Source organism: Chamaea fasciata, unplaced genomic scaffold, assembly GCF_029207755.1.
Source record: "Chamaea fasciata isolate MVZ Bird 193981 ecotype frontalis unplaced genomic scaffold, bChaFas1.0.hap1 SCAF_9, whole genome shotgun sequence".
NCBI lineage: Eukaryota > Metazoa > Chordata > Aves > Passeriformes > Sylviidae > Chamaea > Chamaea fasciata.
Window position 1 is genome coordinate 28414044 of NW_027094094.1, and position 20630 is coordinate 28434673.

Here is a 20630-nt window from a genome sequence, read left to right on the forward strand (position 1 = left end):
CCGGGCCGGTCCCTGCCGCCCGCACCCGCGCGATTCGGGATCGGCTCCGGGCACCGTGTGACTCGGGACCGCCACCCGCCTGTCCTGCGTGTCGCCCGGCACCGCACGGTGGCTGCCGACCCTCTCACAGGGTCGGGGGTGGCCGGATGCGGCGGGATCCCGGCCGGCAGGGCGATCCCGGCTGGCAGGGGACCTCAGCTGGCAGAGACCCCGGCCCAGCGCCCCGAGGCGGGGGCGGTGCCGCCGTGGGCGGCGGCATCTCCCCTCTCCTCCCCGCCCTCCCTCCGCGCCTCCCCGCCCTCCGCCGGGGCCGCGGCGCTGCCCCCTCCCGCCGGGGATATCCCCGGCCCCTCCCCGGCGGGCGGCGGCCCAATGGAGGTGGGGATGCTGTGCGGGCTGCGGGCGGGCTGGGGGCGCCGCCGAGCCGCGGACGCCGCCGGGCCGGGGCCGCGCTCACTCGGCGGGGAGCCGCGGGCAGAGGCGGGCGGCGCCGGGGCTCGGTGCGGCGGCGGCTGGGATGCGCCGGCCGGGCGGCTGTGGGGGCAGATAGCGTCCCGCGGGGAGGCGGCCGAGTGGGGCCCGGGGCGGCGGCCGCCGGGCAGCGCCATGGCGGCGCAGTGCGACCCGCTGAGCGGGTACCTGCCCCAGCCGCTCTCCGACCCGGGCTCCAACAGCGAGCGCAGCGCCGACTCGCCCGCGCCCGGCTCCGAGGAGGACTCGGCCGGGCCGCCGCGGCCCCTGCACAGCCCCGAGTGGGGCGAGGAGCGATTCCGGGTGGACAGGAAGAAACTGGAGGCCATGCTCCAAGGTGAGGGCGGGAGCGGCGGCGGTGCCTAAGGGGCGCGGGGCGGTGGCGGCGGCCGGGAGGGGCGAGAGGGGGCCCCGGCCCCCGCCGTACCTTGTCCCCGTTCCCCCTTCCCCGCCGGAACGGGAGCCCCGTCCTGTCAGCCCCTTCCCGGGGCGCTGGACGCGGGCCTGGCTCGGCGGGAGCCCCGTGGGCCGGTCCCGGCTCCGGGCGCTGCCGTGGTCTCTGGGGCCGGGGCTGCTCTCGCCGTGCCGGGACAAGCGGCTCCTTGTGCCCCCGGAGCGGAGCCGAGCGCCCCGGCCCCGTAGCCCGGGTGTCCTCGGGGCCGGCCCCGGCGTCGCGGGTGGTGCCGGTGCCCAGCCCTGCCCGGGTCCGTCCCGCGCCGCGGGGCTGCGCCTCCGAGGGTCCTCGTCCCACCGAATTCCATCCGTGAAGACGTGACATCCCGCCCGGGCAGGGCGGTGCGGGCTCTCGGCTTTCGAGGAACAGGCTAGCGGGCAGGGAGCCGCTGGAGCCCGGCGTCCCGGCCGGAGCAGCGGGGACGGCTCCGCAGAGCTGACAGCGGCCGCCGCCGCCGTGGGACCGGCTCGGCCCTTGGCTCCGCTTTCTGGGGCTTTTTTGAAGTTGGTTTTTTTTTTCTTTCCTTGAGGCTACATATTTTATCCCAGTATGTTTTGAATTATCTGCTCTCAGTGGAAGTTACGTAGGCAGCTTTTGACGAAACAGGAGTAGTAATTGCTGATTTTGTTGCTAAAGAGTACATGAGTAGGTTTGAACCAGTTGAGGATGCTGCTGAGCGGGATAATTCCCCCGGGGTATTCCCGGCTCTCTGGTCTGAGGAGCCCGTGAGAACCGAGGTGAATTTCAGGCCTTGCCGTGTCGAATCTCAAGGCGCGTCTGGATCAACAAGAAGAGACGCTGGTGGTTTCAAGAGGGCGCCTTTTGCTTTGGAACGACTGTTTTGTAAACATTTAATAATGCTACACTAACAAGGTAACTCACGCATTTGTGTACATTTTCAGAACAAACAAACCCTTGACAAATGTTTCACGTGGCGTGTCACAAGGAGGTCATTCCAGTCACTTACTGGAAGGAAACTTTAGGTGCTCCCGACATACGTGAGCATCCCCTGTCAGGGCACCTGCCTTCCTCCTTGCAGCAGTGGAAGGAAGGGAGGCTGTGGACGCAAGCAGGGGAGCAGGAGCTGGTGAGTTGGGCTGGTCACTGAAGAGGCTGCGGTTTGACTTGGTGACTACAGTGATTGGAATTTTTCTTTAATTGAGATTCTCTCTCCTGGGGGTGAGTTAATCTTTAATCAGTTAATACTTTAGCGCTGGTTGAAAAATCTCATTATGTAATGCAGTAAAGAGAAAGGAATTTGGAGGAACACAGCAGCAACAACTATTTATAAAGATGTGCTCATCAAAAGTGTCTGAAAACCAAAACCACATGGGTATTTCTGTGTAAGAAGTGGTAGAGAAGGGTCAGAAATTGGAGTTCTGTAAGAAGATGAAGGTTGCCTTAACTTTTTCCTCTAACAGCCGAATAAATTTCCATTATCTCATCCCTCACACAGTCCTTTCTTCCACTGCTTGAGGTAGTAAGCACGAAGGGGTAAACAAAGCTCCCAAGCAGAAAACAAATAGTGTGTAGGCTGTGTGACCCAGTAGTAGCCAGTGTTGAAACATAAGATTTTTCTTTGCTCCTTTTTCAAATTTAATTTCTTGTCTTTATAAGAGGAATAAAATAGTAAAAAACACATGAATGGTAGAGCATAGTGAGTAAATGCAACCAGAATACTGCCTGTTTTTTCTTGTGAGGTTCCTGTATGCCCTGTCTAGAGCGTGCATTCTTCAGGTGATGGTTTGGGGAGGGTTTGTATCAGATAGTTACCCTTATTGTGATGGAAAGTTTATGTTAGACATGGAAAAAATGGGCATTATGTGAAAATCTGAACTGTCTGGCTTACTGTTAATGAAAAACTGCTTGTTTGGAAACAAGGGGCAAACATAGTAGCTCTTTCTGTGAGAAAACGGAACTGTTTGTTTACCATTGTCACTTTCTGTCAGTATCCTCTCAGTTTCCTCTCTGTGCTCTACAAGTATTTGCCTCTTGACTTACCAGACTCTTGAGCATCATGCAGCCGGATCTGTAACTGGTACCCAGAAATTTGGAGTCAGTTATGCTGCTGATTACAAGCCAAACTTGATTTTATTTTTTAACTTCTCCCACCCTCCCCACCTTTTGTTTGCATCTGTCTTTTGGGAGTGGAAGCTCTGACTTGCCCTAATAGGAAAGGAAAGCAGTATGAACCATCTCCAGGAGCCAAGTTCTGTTAGACTATTTGTAGGGTTGTGTTCCCTATGGTTTCTAATACCAGATCCTTCATTGGAAGTTCTTAAAATATGCAGAAATTGCATAATGGAGGAGAAACATCGCTTCAATCCAGGTGATGATGAGCAGACTTCTTATTTCCAAAAGTTAGTCAATTTTTTATGTTGTTGTTGTTTTTTGTTTTTTTTTTTTTTTTAATTCGGGCAGGTATAAATACAGCTTTTTGTTCGTATTAGATGCATAAAGGCTCCTCTTTTGCTTTTACCAGCTACTAGATAGCTTGTTTACATTTGGAAAAATTGCTTTTTAAATTATTAAAGAACTTAGAATATCTTCTAGTGATTACCACACCTTTCTTACATTATGGAAGAGTGAGAATGGATCATCTTTAGTTCACTTGTCTTTAAGGCCAAGTTTGAAAGAGCATCTGTTGAAGGAACTTATCAGGAAATGTTCTCATTCTTGCTTGGGGGTGCCTTGGTGTGTGTTTTTTTTTGCTCATCAACATCTGTTGTTTACTGTACTAATCGTGAAATGTAAGAAAAACTATCTGGGAGAAAGAATATGCAGCAGCTCCATGTTCAGCTCAGTGGTCTTGTTACTTTTTGCATTGCTGAGTTTTGTATGTGCTGCTGCTGTGGTTATTTTCATCTTTCCCACCTTTGCTAGTTTGTGGGCAGTTTCATGAGGGCAGGGGCTGATCCCAGTGGGGCTCACCTGGGAATAGCAGACTCTATAGCTCATGGGAGGACTGGGACACCTTCCTGTGAGATACAGAGTAACTGCAGGAGGTGCTGTAGCAACAATTCCATAGCTCTCTTTCAAAAAAGAGGAGGTGCAGGTAGTTTGCTACCAGTTGTATCTGAAGCAGAAATCAAATCTGATTTGAGGGGGTCAGAAAATTTTGATAGATTTGAGGAAGCTTCTGCTACCTTCTTTTTTTTCCTCCCCCAACTTTAAAACAATTGTATTGATATTTCCTGAATGGTTCTGTTTGGAGCATCAGAATTTGCAAAAGCTGTGGTAAACCCCTTGCAAGTAAGAACCATTTTTTCCTTGTGTCCATCATCTTTGTATGACTGTTTTATTACTTGCACATAGATGACTGGAATTGTGTCCCATAAACAAATCTCAGTCTTTACAGTGGGGTTTAAGCTCTCTTATGCCTCATGTCTTTATTCATTTGTTGGTGGGCAGATACTTCTAGAATAAGTGTTTTTTTTCTAGGAGGCCAATATGAGTAAAACAGATCAGCTTTTCTTTTCATCAGTGACAGAAGATGATATTTCCTTGTAACTCAATTAATTACAGCTGCTCTGCACAAATTCTGGTAAATGCTCAGGTGACTTCATATTGTGGGATGATTTACTTAGTGTGTGAGTGCCTGTTACCATAGGAGCTGAGTGTTACTGTAAAGATGCAGAACAGTAAACTTAAGAAAGCTGTCCAAGGAGTAGAATCTATCAGCTGATGTTGCAGCAATCAGTAGGCTTAGACAAGTTTGCCATGAACATTAAAAAAACCCCAAACCAAAGAAAGCAACACCTTTTCTTCCTTGCGTGGTGTGTCTCCTTGGTTACAAAATGTTACGCCAATCTTGCATTTCAAATTATCCTTTTTCTTTGTCATGTTCTTTAGCAGATGTAGGGTTTTTTATGTGATACGTGTGGTTTAAGCACTCACGGTTAAATACTTTGTGACTTTACAATGCACTATCACATGATAGTAGTTTGCTAAAAAACCAAATCCATGCTGTTTTTAATAAGAGTCTAAGGCCAGCAATGGTGTGTGGGCCTGTATTACATATGGCTCTTTCATGAAAGAACAAAACTGCTTGTTAAAATTCTGTTTTTCTTCACTCTGTTTTGTATTTTTTTTTAATGCAACGTCTTTCATTTTGGGGACTCCTCAGGGTAGTTTTAATTAGAGATCTAAAACTTTATGGGTGGTGGGGTTTTTTGTTCTATGTTTTAATTGGTTTTGTTGGGATTTTTTTTTTCCCTTATGAGGTAATTCAATGTTTGCCTGACTATTTATTGATAAACAAACACATGAAGAAAAGCACAGGAATCTCTGAAGAGCACTCAGCAGCACAGGAACCCGTTTTACTCTCGAGCTCATCTTATGGAGCAGGTTGCGTTGCTACCTGGTGGGCACCTTGGAAAATAGCAGTGGGTTTGGTACTGGATATATTGGTAATGTCCCGGGTCAGCTGGAGTGGGCCGGAATTATAGGAAGCATGTCAGTGTGAGTTTATGTAATGTAGACTCAATTTCTAAAAATGATAGTGGATCACTGATGACTTTCCAGGCAGTAAGGTCTCACAAATTCAGTATGAGCAGTCAGTCAGTGCAAGCAGCTCGTTGTTGTGCCCTCGTGTAGCTCTGTCCTGCCATTGCAGCCTTGAGTGTGCTCTCCCCTGTCCTACTCCCTGTTTTTGCTGTTCTTTTCCTATCACTGGGAGCTAGAAGAGTGCTCAGCTAGTAATTTTCTGCCAGAACAAGCCCTGTTTTTCTTAGGGGGAGGTGACACAAATACTTAGATAACTTTTTTTCACGGTTTAATTCAGGCGAAACTTACTGTAAATCAATTAATTCCTTTGCCTAAAGGTCACCCTGAGACCATTGTCAGATCTTGACTGGACTTATGCAATGCCTCTTTCTGATGCCTGGATGATAAACCAGCTTTTGTTTGCTGATCCATCAGGTGAAACTTGTGTTTAAACAAGTATATTTTCCCTACTTAATGCATAACTGTTGAAAAGTTTACTTCAGTGCTTTTCATAGTCCTCTGCACTAGTTTGTTTCATCTGCAGCGGATGATAAATTGATACGTGGGGCAAGTAAAGCTTGGGGGAAGTGGAGTTGGGGGGAAGAAAAGCACTTTTATTGGAATGTGCCAATAAAGACAGAGATTCTAAGAAACCCAGGCTTCTTCTGAGTGGTACAAACAATGGTTTTATTAGAGGCTGGACCCTGAAGATACGAATTTTGAGCAAGTTGGCCGCTTAACAGGCAATTGTAATGTTCCTATGATGGGGTCTCTGCAGGAAGGGCAAGTTCAGTGTTAAATTTATTTCCGGGTTTATGTTTAAATGGCTAAGCAGGAATTACTGATATTCCCATGGATTTTTTTGTGCATTTGTGACGATGGCAGAAATTTTTACAATGTAAGTAAGCGTACTGTGGTGTTTCAAATAATTAGTGTACCTTGCTTGCAGCTGAAGTTAAAATATTCAGAGTACTGTTGATTTATATTCCTGTTTACAGTTCCCATGTCCCTCTTGAAGCTCTAAGGGTTGTGAACTCTGTCTTGTCTATGACCAGATTTGTACTGAAGTATCTAACTCTTTATTTTACTAGGTCCTAACCACAGTTGCTTTTCCTAGAGGAAGAAAATGTGGAGTTTGTCTACTAAATTGTGAGATTCCTGTTGGTGGTTTTTATTATATTTTGTTCCTTGTAATGTGTCAGCATAACCTATAGAAGGAAATAGTTGTGGGAAAATTGGAACCTTCCTAATAGCATTTACATTTGGTTTTTAACTTAGATGTAGCAGGAAAAAAGAATCCAACTTCTTTGTCAGGTTTTCAAATCCCCAAAGTGCTGAATAGTCTATTTCCACGAAAAATAAATACATGAAATGAATTTGTGTGACTTGTAGATCTTGCATTCCACTATTAACAATTGTAATAATACCACTTTCTCAAGTTTCAGTGTTCAAGTAGTACAAGGGACTATCATGGTTTGGCATGAGCTGCCGAGTTAAGTATTGCTGGCTTGCACATTCCTGTTGGTTATATTGTAATCTTTACCTCCACTGGAAAATATGTCCTATTTTGAGTACTCCTTTCAGGCTCTTGGCTTTATGCCTCTCAAACAATGAAACATGCTAGTTTTCTTTAATTTCAAACCTCTGTGTTGAAGAGCTAATAGCGGTTTTTTTTTTTTTTTTAACATCTTTATTGACCTTTGCTGTGAAGACTCTGTGGTGACTTTCATGAACTTTGAGTTTAAAAACTAGTATGACTGGAGTTCAGCTATGGAAAATATACACACCTAATAAGCTATCTGAAGGAACAAGCACTTGATTTAAGGGTTTCTTCTTTAAGATGCTACCTATTAATCAGTGGTAGTTCCTAAAATAATTTTGACTTAAGCAATTCAAACCATTCTTTGAACATAGCATCAGCTTTTGTTCAGTATTTGTTGGGGTTTTTTTTTTGGTCTCTGGCTCAAACCAGCATGAGTGTATTGCATGAGGCAAAGAAACTCTTCATGTTTCAGTGACTTTTATGGCTGATTTATGTAAAGATGTCTGCAGTGATATCCTCTTTACTGGAATAAATAGTTTCTTGTTAAAGTTTTATTGATGTTTTGAAGGAATGCTCCTGAGTGAGTGTTATCTCACTAGATAATACAGCCTAAGGAATTTCAATAATCAATGAGTTCTCTCTTGTGTGAAAGTGGTTTTTGGATATTGGGTGGAAAAACTCTTGATGTCTCTGCAGAAAAAGATGGGTGTGATGGATAGAGATTGAAAACAAATACATAACTGTAAACACTGAGTGTCTGAATAAATCATTGCCTGGTAGCATAACCTCATTTAATTTTTCTGCAGCAAGCCAGATTTCTTGGAGAGGTTGATGAGCATGGAGCAACACTGTTGTGTCCTAGCTGCTCTCCTGATGTGCAGCTTTACTGAATTAATAGACACCAGGGTATAGAAATAGGGAGGGGACACCATGGGCATGTGCCTGCAGGACTGTTCCAGGGAAATCTTTACTGGGAACCCCATGTGTGTGGGTACATCCCTGAAGCTCCTGATGGCAATGCACGGGTGGCAGACGAGTGGGACTGCAGGGCTGTGATCTCCCTGAGGCTGGAGAGGTGTGCTGGGGACTGGAGTCCTTCAGTGACAGGGTCTTTAGGGCCCGCAGAGTGGGGTGCTGAGGAGGTGCTGCCCTTTTATGTGGGGGAGTGGCAGGATTGCAGGGAGCTCTGCCTTGGAGCACGCCACCAGCCATTTGAGAGTGCAGGGTCAGGAGTGCTGGATGGATTTACAGGTGTCTGCTCCACACCATTGATTGGGAAGAAGCAGCACATGAGGCCTTCAAACAACTGGAGGGAGGCTCCTGTTTGCAGTCGATCCCCATGGGGGAGTTTAACCCCCTCTGTTCTCTGCTGGGGTAAGAGCCTGGCAGGACACAAGCCATGTAGGAGGCTTCTGGAATGCTTTTGTGACAGCTTCCAGACAGGTGATCAAGGAAGTGACAGCAGGAACTGGTTTGCTGGGCTTATGCCTTGCTTGCAAGGGAAAATGAATCTTGAATGGGAAGATTGAGAGCAGCCATTCAGAGGGACCCTGGCAAGCTGAAGAAATGGCCCAAAGGAATTTACTGAAGTTCAGCAATGGGGACATGAAGTGGTGCACCAGGGGAGAAAACCGTCACAGACTGGGGCCCGACACGCTGTGCAGCTCTGGTGAGAACACATCAGGAGTGCTGAGTCCAGCCCTGGTTTCCCCAGTGGCAGAGAGACTTTGAGCATCTTGGAACAAATCCAGCAAAGGACCACGATGCTACTGAGGGACTGAGAACTGACACAGGAGGAGAGGCTGAGACATCTGGGATTGTTTAGTTTTAATCTTGAGAAGGCACAGGGAACACTGTAAGAATTGTTTGTGTCAGAGGATGTAAGCAGATGGAGCCAGAGTCTTCTCAGTGGTGCCTAATGACAGGACAATCAGAAAAAATGTCATTTTCTGACTTTTCCTCTTTTTCTTAAAAGGAAGTAATCCATAAAATCTGGAGGCTTTCCAGTTTCCGCAGTGTTCAGCGCTGAAGTGAGGTCGCTGCTGTGTCTTTTTGACAGCAAAGGAATCAAAGGATTCTCAACTACAATTTCAGTTGTTGAGTTAAAATACTAAATCTGAATTTGGACAGGAATATTAAAACACTGTGTTTATTAATGTTAGGTATTGAAGATAACTAAAAATACATTTTTAGGTAAATCCTTGATCAGGTACCAGTATTAAAAATAGCAGTTTGCAGCCTGAAGTGTTCTCCAGGGTTGATAAAATTGTGGTTGAGTTAGGGGCCAATTCGCCTTCCTCAGGGCATTGAGAAACATCTGCTGGGAAAACTGGTCTGTACACCCAGGAGTGTACCAGGACATCTTTAGCAGGATTTGGCTGTGCTGGCCCCCAGGAAGATCCCTGTAGTCCCTAGGAAGGTGAGATAGATGATGGCTGGGTCAGGCATCTGCTGCCGGGGCAGGTCTTGGTTCTCATGCCTGGGAGAGTGGCAGGGGGCTGTGCTTGGCTGTGGTGTTGGGGTGCTCTGGCCCACGGGAGCACGACTGGAGTGTCCCTGCAGCCTGCCTGGGGGAGCTGGGACACGGATCTGCTGTGGCAGCGTGTGAGTGCCGCTGCTTTGCTGCCTCAGAGAGCTTTTCAGATAATGGTCCTGCAAGGATGTGGCTGTGGTCAGCTCTCAGCTGCTGGAGGTTTTGCTGAGGCTCTGCCAGGGTTCTCTGCCAGGGGTGGGATAAACCCACTGGATGCTCAGTGGCTGCGCGCTGGGAGCTGGCCGTGGGCTGCAGTGCCTTGCTGGTTCCGGTGGTGCAGTTCAGGGACGCTGTGCTCTGGATTGCACTACATCCTCCTCAGCTTGTTCTTGCTGCTGGTATGTGAGTAAGCTGTGAAAACAGGACTTGGGAGTGCAGCTGGGACTGGAGCACAGTCCTGTTATCGCTATTGCTTGGATCCTGTTGTGTAAACCACAGAAGGACATATTGCTCAATTTAGCCTTCCTGGAAGTGTCTTCCTTGCACATGTGAGTGAGAACAAACAGGAGGTAACTTGTTCTTTAGATTTCTTTCCTTTTGAGGGTGAAAGGTTTTTAAAAAATATCTTTATAAATGTATCACTTGTGGTGAGAAAGACAATAATAGATGATGCATTCAAAAGGCATTAGATTTCTAGTCATTCTGACTACATCCCAAATGGCCAGCTCCCAGCAGCTGTGCCTTGAATTTGGCATCTTGAGATCAACAGTTTATAAATGCTGTGGAGTAAAGTGGCTTTTCTATTGCTTCGGATTTTTTTTTAATTGCCCAGGTTGATATGTCCTAGAACTTTAAAGATTAGCTTTTGACCCATTCCTTTAGGGGCTGTGAACTTCTGGGGCGCACTGGTCCCTTGAGGAGGTGCTTTCCGGGACACCCACACAATCTGCCATCTGAAGATGTTTTGAAGATGAAGTTAGCCCTTGATAAGTGATAGTTTTGTATGCAGCTAAGTGTTTTAGCTGTTACCATTTCTAGAAGGGCTCAAACGCAGCCTGGTAGAAATTTGACTGGACTGAATGGAATATTTCTCTGGTTTGCTGCTTTGAGACTTTGAAAAAAAAAATAGCTTTTGTTTGCCACATCTGATTTGACTGCTGAGCCTTTTCCCAGAGGTAGGAAGCTGGTCAGTGTAGCTGGTGCCAGCCTCAAGGCAGCTGCATTCCCCATTCTGATGCAATTCCAGGGCTTGCCTGGCGTGTAAAGGTTGCAGTAAAACTTGTGAAAAATACTCCTTATCTATAAAACTTGATAAACTTGTATGGAGAAGCTTTTTCTTAAATATTAATGTATGAAAATAGTGAGTCCCCATTCCTCTTTAGGCTTTTTGCCTGTTGGGAGCATATGTAGGTGCAATTGTGGCAAGAGCCATCCATTTTCCATTTACTAAACTTCTCTCCAGGCCTGGCCTGGTAGGCTTTGCAAAATCTTACTTCCATTTTCCCCTAAAACTATGTGACATGAATCAGGTCAGTAAGCATGGTTTTCGAGGAAAAATAAGCAGCAATCATTGTCCTTATGTGGTTATTGTCAGGCTTGCAGTATGTAGATGCTGAGGGATGTTTATTATACTGGGGTTTTATAGGTACTTCTTTTCCCCCATCTCACAGAAAAGTGTTTCTAGTTGCTTGGTTGATTTGTTTTCCTGTGCCTGCCCAACATGTTAAGAAGCTATGGGTTGATATTTTTTTAATGTCTTTCAGTCCTTCTCTGCAGCTTTTTAACTTGCAAAAATAACTTCTGTTTGTAGGAGTTATAATGGCACAGGGTTTTGCTGTGGCTGCTAAAATATTACAGAGGTTTTGAAAGCAAAAATCTGAAGAAGAGTGCCAAGGAAAGAAAAAATGAAGCCTCGTTCCAGGTCATTCAAGTGAAATGTATCTGCATGTTCAAATCATGTACTTAAAAAGATTGAGATACGTGTTTTCTCACTTATTGGCACAAAGTATGTGTAAAAGCTTGAATGGTTGTCCCTACTAGTGATGAGATGACAAGCAGAACAAACCCAAAATACTGTTCTGCTGCTTGTGGAACAGCTCATATCATGGGCTTCTTCTGTTTAAACTTGGGTCTTGGAAAGAAATTGTGCTAGATTTCCTTGTGGGGAGAACTTGCAACATTTTTATAGTCAAGCTGGGCTAAATGGTCTCTAGTACAACATATCTGACAATTGGTGTTAAGCCAAGTAAACCTGGTCTGAAAGAAGCAATGTTAAAAGATAACTGGAGGAAGAAATTGGTAATACTAATGATTTATCCTGTTGTTTTGAAGTGCTGTTTTTGTTTTCTGGAACATTTGTGCTGTTCCAGCCCCACACAGTCACAGAGTGGGTCAGGAAAGGACCACAGGGGTCATCTGGTCCTGCCTCCCTGTTCATGCTGGAGCACATGGCACAGAGCTGGATCCAGCTGGGTCTGGAATATCTCCAGTGAGGGAGTCTCCAAACCCTCTCTGGGCAGTCTGTCCCAGCGCTCAGTCACTGCACAGTAAGGAAGTTCTTCCTCATGTTCAGATGGAACTTCCTGGGCATCAGCTTCTGCCGTTGTCTCTTGTTCTACCTTGCTATAAAAAGCTTTAATTTTTTTTATTGTTTTGATGGTCTAAGGTTCCATGGTGAGGTTACCACGCATTCCAAAGTTTTAAATAGATTTTCACCCCTTACTTTTTTTTGTTTATAAAATGTTCTTTAATTCTACATACAGGTGATTTTTTTTTTTTTTTTCATTTTAAGCAAACTTTGGTTTGGGAAATCTGTGTTACCACTCTGAATTAGTGGTTTAACCTTTAAGTGTGCCTTTTACCTTATTGCCAATCACTTGGTGTGAATGGAGGGCTTTGATTATGTCTATTTTGATTGGCTCTGTTCTGTTCAGTCGGTGCCTGCAATAAATTTAGGGCAGTTGAATATACAAGATTGGTAACTTAAGACCAAGCATCTTGAGAGATGGAAAAATGAAATCCATAATTCCAAAATAAATATTCAGTCCATTATAAGTGATGCAGTGAAACATTTTTTAGTTACATTGATATCTTCTGAAGATTTTCCCCATGACCTTTAGGGTGAGATTGTGTTACCTGCAGGTGTATAGGCTGCGATTCAGTGTAGTTAAACCAGGAGCTTTGTGGTAAGGGAGTTCTTGTGCAGAACATTACACTGTGGTACAGAGCCACGATGAGTGAAAGATGAGCCATGTGCTGAACAGAAAGGGCATAAAATCACCTGTGTTTAAACCCGTATCTCTGTGTGTGTAATACTTACATTTAAATGGAAAAGCACACACGGGTATTTATGTGTAATTGAAATGAAGGATACGTCTGCACGTCACCCTTTCTGGGATATGGCAATCCTTTGTTTCATTGAAGGAATATGAGACTTGGTCTCCCTTTTTCTGGATGTGTAAGCACATCCATGGTGAGGAGTGCTATAGCGTGGTGAAATATTGAATTACATTAGATGCCCTTTGTTTATATGCAGCTGAAGCAGTTAAAATAGCATTGATTTAAAGAGTCTGGATGTGGAATACATTCTTAAAATACTGCTTTATATAGTGGAAAAGAATCCTGCTATGTCTTCAGTTTTTTAGTTAAACAAACACAAGTGCTGTTTTTCCTTAGTAAATTTGCTTCTGGAGTGTGTATAAAATAGTGGATAAGAGAGAATCTGTTTCTAATCTGTTCCATGTGCAGAAACAGTGAATAAATTTGATCAAATCTTTAGGTCTTTATAAGCAATTCCTTTTTGAAATATGAACATGTTCTGCAGGATTTTCTTTTCTTCCTCTGTGTGGAAGGCATTGCCATCATTAGAGTGCAGAATACACGGATTCTCAATATGTGTGAAATTTTTCAATGCACTAAACAATTGAACATGTAATGTTGTTTTCTGGGTTGCTTAGCAGCACTCAGGTTTTTTACTTTAAGTGGTCTTCAGTGACATCTTTAGATTGTTCAGAGATTTGGCAGAAATAGAAAAAGTCATTCCAGTGTTTGAGACATGAGGAATCGTTTAAGGCGCGGGGAAAAAAAAGAGTAAGGTATTGCAAAGTTTTGTATATATTTAAACATTTACAAAACTTTATATTCTATGTTCTTGTAAATATTTGGGGGAAGTGAGTGCTAGAAGGTTATTCTGCTGGATTTGAGGCATAGTTTTAGGTATTTATCACCTGAAAGATGCACATTTAGAGAACAGATAAATTTTATCTGACCAAAGTTTTTTTAAATTGCTTTATGTGTTGTTGGAAGTGTGTTTTCTGTGTTTATGTAGAGTTGAGGGTTAGTGGTGTTTTGACTTGAGAATACAATACAAATCAGTTAAAATGTAAAATGCTAATACAGTTTTTTTCCTTAGAGGATATCAATTGCAAATTTGCAGGAATCTTTTCATTGGGTGTCTTTCCTGTATCACTGCAGAGCTTCTGTTAGCACTGCCTTCTCTCCAGGCTCGAATAGCCAGCAGAGAGTTTGAGACTGGTTTTAATAACGTGTTAAAGAATTAAGTGCTGTCAGCTTGGCGCTGCAGCTCTGTGCTGCCCGAGGCTGCTTTTGGTGTCTCTCCTCCCTGCTCCTGCTTTCTGCATTGCGTGAGTTAAAGGAATGCTCATCCTGCAAGTGGAGCAGTGGCTTGGGGCTGGCCACCGCAGCACTGAGTGAGGCTGAGTTAAAGGAAACATTTACACAACCGCCCGTGCAGGTTAGCCAGACCAGAGGGTTGGTGGGCAGCATCAAAGCCAAGTTTTTCAGACGGATAGGAAATTTCAGAGTGGGAAATCTCAGGACCCAAGAGGCCGAGGGAGACGTGACTAAGAGGATTGTTAAAGTCCGGTAGCTTTGGATGTGCACAGGAAGGATCTCCCCATACATTGCACGGCAGCCAGGCACGCAGTCAGGAGAGGAGCTGCTCAGTGCTTCTGTTCAGCCTTTCTTCCTCTCTCTTTCTGTTTGTGGTGTTTTATGGGAGGAGAGGAGGAGGAACCACTCAGCAGCTTTGTTCTGCCCCCCTCCCAGGAGCGTGATGGATCGGGATCACTTGGAACACGTTCGGTGTTTCTGCACCTGGTACCCAGACTTTGGGCTGCTCCACTTTATGTCAGCGAGGGCAGGCCAAGGGCGGGCAGGGAGAGCTGCAGGGTCTGGATGAACACAGCCTTTTTCCATCCTCCCCCAACTGCCTTTTCAGATAAGAGTATAGATCATTCAGGAACATTGCATTTGAGTGTAGGCGCTTTGCTGTGTACCTGCCCAGGGTGGGTTCTTGCTGTGTGATGCGTGTCCCAAAACAGCTACTCCTGTTCATCAGGCCTGCTTCACTGGGATGGAGGCAGTAGCAAGATGGTTGGGATGTTTGGTATTTGGGTGCGTTTTGTTGAGTTCCACCTTAAAGATGTGAAGTGGAGGACCATGGTGTGGAGCTGCTGGTCAGCTGTCAGTCAGCATGGATTTGCATTTTTCTAAGGAGAAGAGCCACAGCCATAAAAAAGATTTTTGCAATCTTCTGGATAACAGTAGGGACTTTAGGAGTGTAGTTTGGCATACAGCTAAGTAGTCACTTTGTAAGGGATTGGTGTTGTACTGTTCTACTCATCTTACTTGCTTGCAAATGATTAAAATATATATGGAGGAATACACGTATTTGTAGAGTAGATCAGGTTTACCTGGTAGTGTGAAGGTAATGATAAGCTTATAGCTAGATCTTCTCGTTCTGAAACACTTGAAAAGTCCCTAGTATTTAGCATTTTGTTGTAATTTAACCTTTTTTCCACCATTTTGATAATCACAGTAAGAATGTGCTCTTAATAATATCTGAGTAATTTTATATCCTGTAAAAGGGTTTAACATCAGCACAAGTGAGAACATGGTTCTCCACTCTAATTATAACATATCATTGTGTGGTCTCTTTTGATTCCCGAGTGATGTTGCCTTCTCAAACATTCTGCTCTTGGGCTGTATTTCTTCTAGTGCAGAAATACAAAGTCCGTTTCTCTTTTGAGGTAGTCCATGAGTTAAACCTTATTAAATTTAAAGGAAGAGTATCTCAATATTTTTAAGGACAGAAGTAGAGGTGAAGAGGCTGCTAAGGAGGGAAACACCTTTTCTGGTAAGTTAAATTACTTTTAATTCAAATTTTTAATGTGTTCTAATGACACTTGGTTGCTCTTCTCGAAGTGGTGGTTACTGGTGTAGGTGGATCCCAGGTTGACTCCTTTTTCTCAAATGCAGACTGGTTTGGAATGTTTCTGGCAGGAACTGGTTAATTACTGCAATATAGAGATTGAAGTGAACTGAACACCTTGGGGACTGGTGCTTGGGCTGTCTCAGCTGCCTGGTGCTATTTCTTCAGCAATGGAAGAATAGTTTTTCATTTCTGGAGAAACCTCTCTGATCTGTGGTCAAGTGGGCTCAATGTGGGCACAGTGAGAGCTGGTTAACATTTCACAATGACAGCTTAGGCAACAGAAATTTATTTGCATTTCTTTTCTAGAAGAAAGTTTTTCTTCTGACACCTTGAATTTGATGATTATTTTTCATTAAGTTACAGAAAAGATTTGTATCCATTTCTGCAAATCGGTTTTGCCAAGGTTGTGGGTTTGTGGTAGCCAAGCAGTCTCATGATTTCAGGGTAGCAACTTAAAGAGCTGAAAAGTATTTTATGGTGAAATCCAGTTGAGCTGTAACAGAATACCCAAATTCAACTAAAATCAAAACAGAAGAAAAAAATGCAAACAGGAAACATTGCTTTTTTTTGGCAGTCTTAATAATAATGGCTTGTGGACTCCAAAAACGAAGTGCACCCTCCAGACTTTCACCACTGTTAGTTCTAGATGGTTTGGGTTTTTTGAGTTTTTTTGTTTGTTTGTTTTGGTTTTTTTTTTTTATTATTATGCATGGTTGAGATAGGCAGAGACTTTCGGAGTCTAGTGAGCTTCTTTGACTGTAATTTCTGTCTGTTACAATGTCCTTTCCTCCACAAGAGTAATTTATAGACTTAAATACTTGTCCTTACAGAATGATCTACTGGTCTCCATACCACTTAATTAGTGCTACATGTATGCAGTGCCTCACTGTTTTTAGTAATGTGCCAAAAAAAGCAAACAATAGCCAAATTCTGTTTTAAAGGAACAGCTCAGATAGTTGAAATAGCACTGGTAAAAAAACAGTGTGAAGGAAGAAGCATAAATTAAGTGATAAAGTCATTGTTGGCAGGGTAGGAAGCACAATACTGTCATGCTTATCTCAAGAACAGCATGAATTGTGAAGATTGGAGCCACATCTGATGGGCCCTACTTGTGCTTTGCATCTATGCCATAAACTGTCTACTGCTTGATACTTCTGTATTATTTTTGAACTCAAGATTGAGTGCTGTTGATGGTATGTACTGTCTTTAGAGTAAATACGGTGTATGTATTTATAATTTTATGGGTTTTTTAGAATATCTGGATTACAGTGTCAGGAAGTGGTGTTCGAACCTTGGGCTTGCATTTCTCTGAGTATATGGACTTTTTTCAACTGCAAATGCAGGCTTGGTATAAAAATCACCCACAGTCTCTGCAAAGTTAGGAACTTGGAAAATTCCTGGGGATTAATTGCAACTCTAGGAAGACCCAGTTAAATAAAGTCAATAGTAGGAGGCTTTGCCTAATACTTATCATATGTGGGTAGGGCTGTGTGTTGCCATTTTTTTGCAAGAGGCATAATGCAGTTTATTCTGAGTGGACGCCTGCACTGTAGGGAGGATTTTTCTCAACTGGAAATGCCCATTTTCCCTGGTGGTGTTTGTGTGTGCTGTGTGAGAGCAGAGCTGGGCACAACTTCAGTTCTCTGTATGGGGACCTGTTTCTTACCCCTTCTCAATGCATTTGTGATTTTAGATCCCGACTCTACCAGTATAACTTAGTGTTTAACCTTCTTCCTCTTCCAGTGCACTCTCCTGCTGTTTACTCTGCTTAAAGACTCCTGAAACATGAACTTTCCAAACATTCAGCAGAGGAACTAGAGCAGCAAGTCCTCAATTTTTTTTTTTTTTCCCCCTTTCTGCTTGGTTTTAAAGCTAATCCATTTTAACTGCAGGAAGAATGTATTTTTTCTGTTGGCTGCTTTGCACTGCACAAAGCTTTGGTTCACATTGTGGAACATCTTGAAATCTATATAATTGTAATGGAAGAAGAATGTTTGGAATCTTTGTGGACAGTTTGGTTTTTTTTTGTTGTTTTTTTTTTTAAGCAGAGCTTTCTGGATGGCAAAGAGCAAAGCCTGTCATGGCTTTTTTAACTTTTCTATTCCACAGTAGCAGGCATTTTCATATACAAGGGCTCCAGGATCTTTCCTCTCCTTCCTTTCTCAGGAAAATAATTGTTGGGTTGGCAGTTTTGAGTAAAATACTTAGCCTTAAATTTTCAGTTTTCAGCTGGTGGTTCAGCTTTGTTTTTGTTGTTCTCCTGGATGGCTTTGTGGCTTATTCAGCATTATTCCAGGCTTTGCTTGGTTCTTGCAAGCCTGTGGGAATATTGACCCGGCTTTTTCGATCCTGAGTTGCTCTGTGTGGTTAAAGAAGCTGAAATAAAGCTCAGAGGCTCACTATATTGAGAACAACACAGTTTCAGAGCTTGTTCTGTGGGTGGTTTTTTTGTTAAGTTTTAAGAGGAAGAAGCATTAGACATTATTTTGAGTTTGTCATGTATATTATATGTTTACCTTTTTTTTTTTAACTTTCAAGTTAACTTACAGAACTACATCTCACCCAGTGTGAAAAACTTGTTTTCTGAGGGCTTGATAAAGCTTCAGGAAAGTAAGGGAGGACTTGGAAAACAACAGGTTTTTCTGTGATTGTGATATTTGCCTGCATCCAGTGCAATTTGATGTTGAAAAATTACATGGCTTGAAATAGTCATCAGAGAGAAAGTGAGGCTGAGATACAGCGTGTTCACCTCTTACATCAGCTGTGTGGTTTTTATTAGGGTGGTTTTATTCCTGCTCTTCATTGTTCATTATCTGCTCCTTACTACACCTTTTGATAGAGAATGCAAACCTAAAGCAATTTTTTTCAATATTTAAGTGGATCTGCTTAGGCTTTGTTGCATGCTCTATTTTTGTTTTTAAAATGAGCTGCTAGCTGGTGTTTACTGGAAACAGTAGCCAAAGGTGGACACCTGGAAGGGGGTATTGACCAATCTGTGCTCCAGGGTGGTGATTGTTTTTCACTGAAATACAAAGCTAAGATCCCCTTGGCTGTCAAGGGGCAGCAGTGCCATTGTGTTTTTACCTTGCAGCGAAACTGAGTGCTTGAGGCTTGGTTTATTGTCAATTCTGTTGAACATAAAACGCTCACATGGTTCGATTTTAGTTGAAGAAACTACTGATGGCTGTTGCAAACACACCTGTAGTCATTTTTTTATCAATGGGTAACTCGTTTCTTTCACAGCAAGCTGACCCCAGTACGTGCTTATTTATGTCTGGGAATGCTGACTTTGTGCTACTTCCCCCTGCTCTCAAGTGGACTGTATTTCCTTAGGAAGGTTTGCAGTTCAAAGCCCCCTTGGCTGTTGGAAACAAAACTGTTGTTTGAGTTAGAAATCACGCGTTTGCACGGCGCTCTTGTTTTCCCACACACCAGCCTACAGATGTGGTTACTGTAAATTAAAAATACCCTGTTTGAATGACTGGATTGGAAGTGCCTTATGGAGGTGCCTGCTTGTGCGATACATCGTGTGAGTCACGCAGGGATTTCTCAGGAGTAAATGTGGCTCCATAAATAAATAAAAAAGCCCTTTTCCCTATATTGGCTGTCTTTATCATTCCTAACTAGAATTATTCTCACAGTCTCTTCTAGTGTTCCCTGTGTATGGCTCTTGGCAGTGCTTATTTTAAAGACTTTTGGATAGTATTTTTCCTCTTGCCAGGCTTCCTTGACACTTAAGTTGATATTTTAAGCTAATTATTCCTTGGTCTTTTTGTAAAGAACCTCATTAGTACTTCTGTACCTGTTTAGTAAAAGCTTCCTTTCCTGTGGTTTCCAGTCTAACTTATCTGCTCCCATAGCAATCTAATCATTGTCTAATTATCAGATCACACTTCAGGATTTTTTTTTTGTTCAAAAACTGGCTGTGGTTTTGGTTTTTTTCACTGTCAAGTCCTGAGAGTGACATTGTGCTCCTTGATTATAAAAGATACCATGAAATTGCTGAGTGTACTGTGTCAGCTCAGCCTCAACACATCCGGATGTGTGCATTAATTATGTTGGCTAATCATGATTACTCCAAAGAACACCAATTGCCAGGTAACAGGGCAAGTAGCAAGGTTTGAAAGTAGACTTGATTTTTCTCTTTGGTTCACTGACATTCCTTCCAGATTACTAAGCTTTCCATGTCACTTGAAAAGTGAGTGTTTTGGCAAAAGCTTTATGAAAGCATGAAACACATGGGCAATATTTATAAAAAACGGGATATTTTGCAAGTGCAGCACGTTGAGAGATGTTACACAGGGCTCAGCCCATACTGTTTTTTATGAATAGGTGGTAACGTCGTCCTGGTTTTGGTGATAAAGAGTTGGTTTTGTATTTGTTACTGGAGAAGAAGTTGATACGTGACATAATACAGAAAAAAAAAAGGTTGACGTAAACTATTGTGGAAAAGTTCCAAATTGAGTAACACTGAGCAAAAATGGTAAAACAGTCCTGAAAACAGCATTGCATTAAATCAACTGCACTAACATCTTGCTATTTAAGCCTCTTTTTGTTTGAAAAAATATGATATTTCTTGAGCTAAAGCCCCCACGCAGGAACTGGAGGCCGAAGTGGGCCAAATATTAGTTCCTTACTTGTTATTGTTTGTTTTTCTAGATTTTGGCAGAAATTGCACATTCTTTGTTTTAATTTTTCACTTCCCCACGCTTGACATTTTATATCCTTTAAGTTTACAAGTTTCTTTCCAGTTTATTTTGCATGAACTTAAAGGGTTTTGTATTACATAATTTCTTCTAAGCTGGACTTTCCTGAGTCTTGAACATAAAAAAGGGAATTTAATTTCAGAAATAGTCAAGGTTTCTAGATAAACGAGTTGTGTAACTCAGAATTGCAGTTGTCTAACCACAAAACAATGCTTTCTTGTTTACTTGTGGTCATTAATTTAGCTTAAGCATTTCCTGCACTC

At 43.4% G+C, this 20630-nt stretch overlaps 1 protein-coding gene across 1 annotated transcript in view; it reads left to right on the forward strand.

Moving 5' to 3' along the window:
* The first annotated feature begins 430 nt into the window (after positions 1 to 430).
* The window catches only part of BICC1 (BicC family RNA binding protein 1), a 91287-nt gene continuing 71087 nt past the window's right edge, over positions 431 to 20630 (forward strand). The window contains exon 1 of the mRNA XM_066191641.1: positions 431 to 808. Coding sequence (XP_066047738.1) covers positions 607 to 808 — 202 coding nt within the window. The 5' untranslated portion in view covers positions 431 to 606. The remainder of the gene's footprint in view (positions 809 to 20630) is intronic.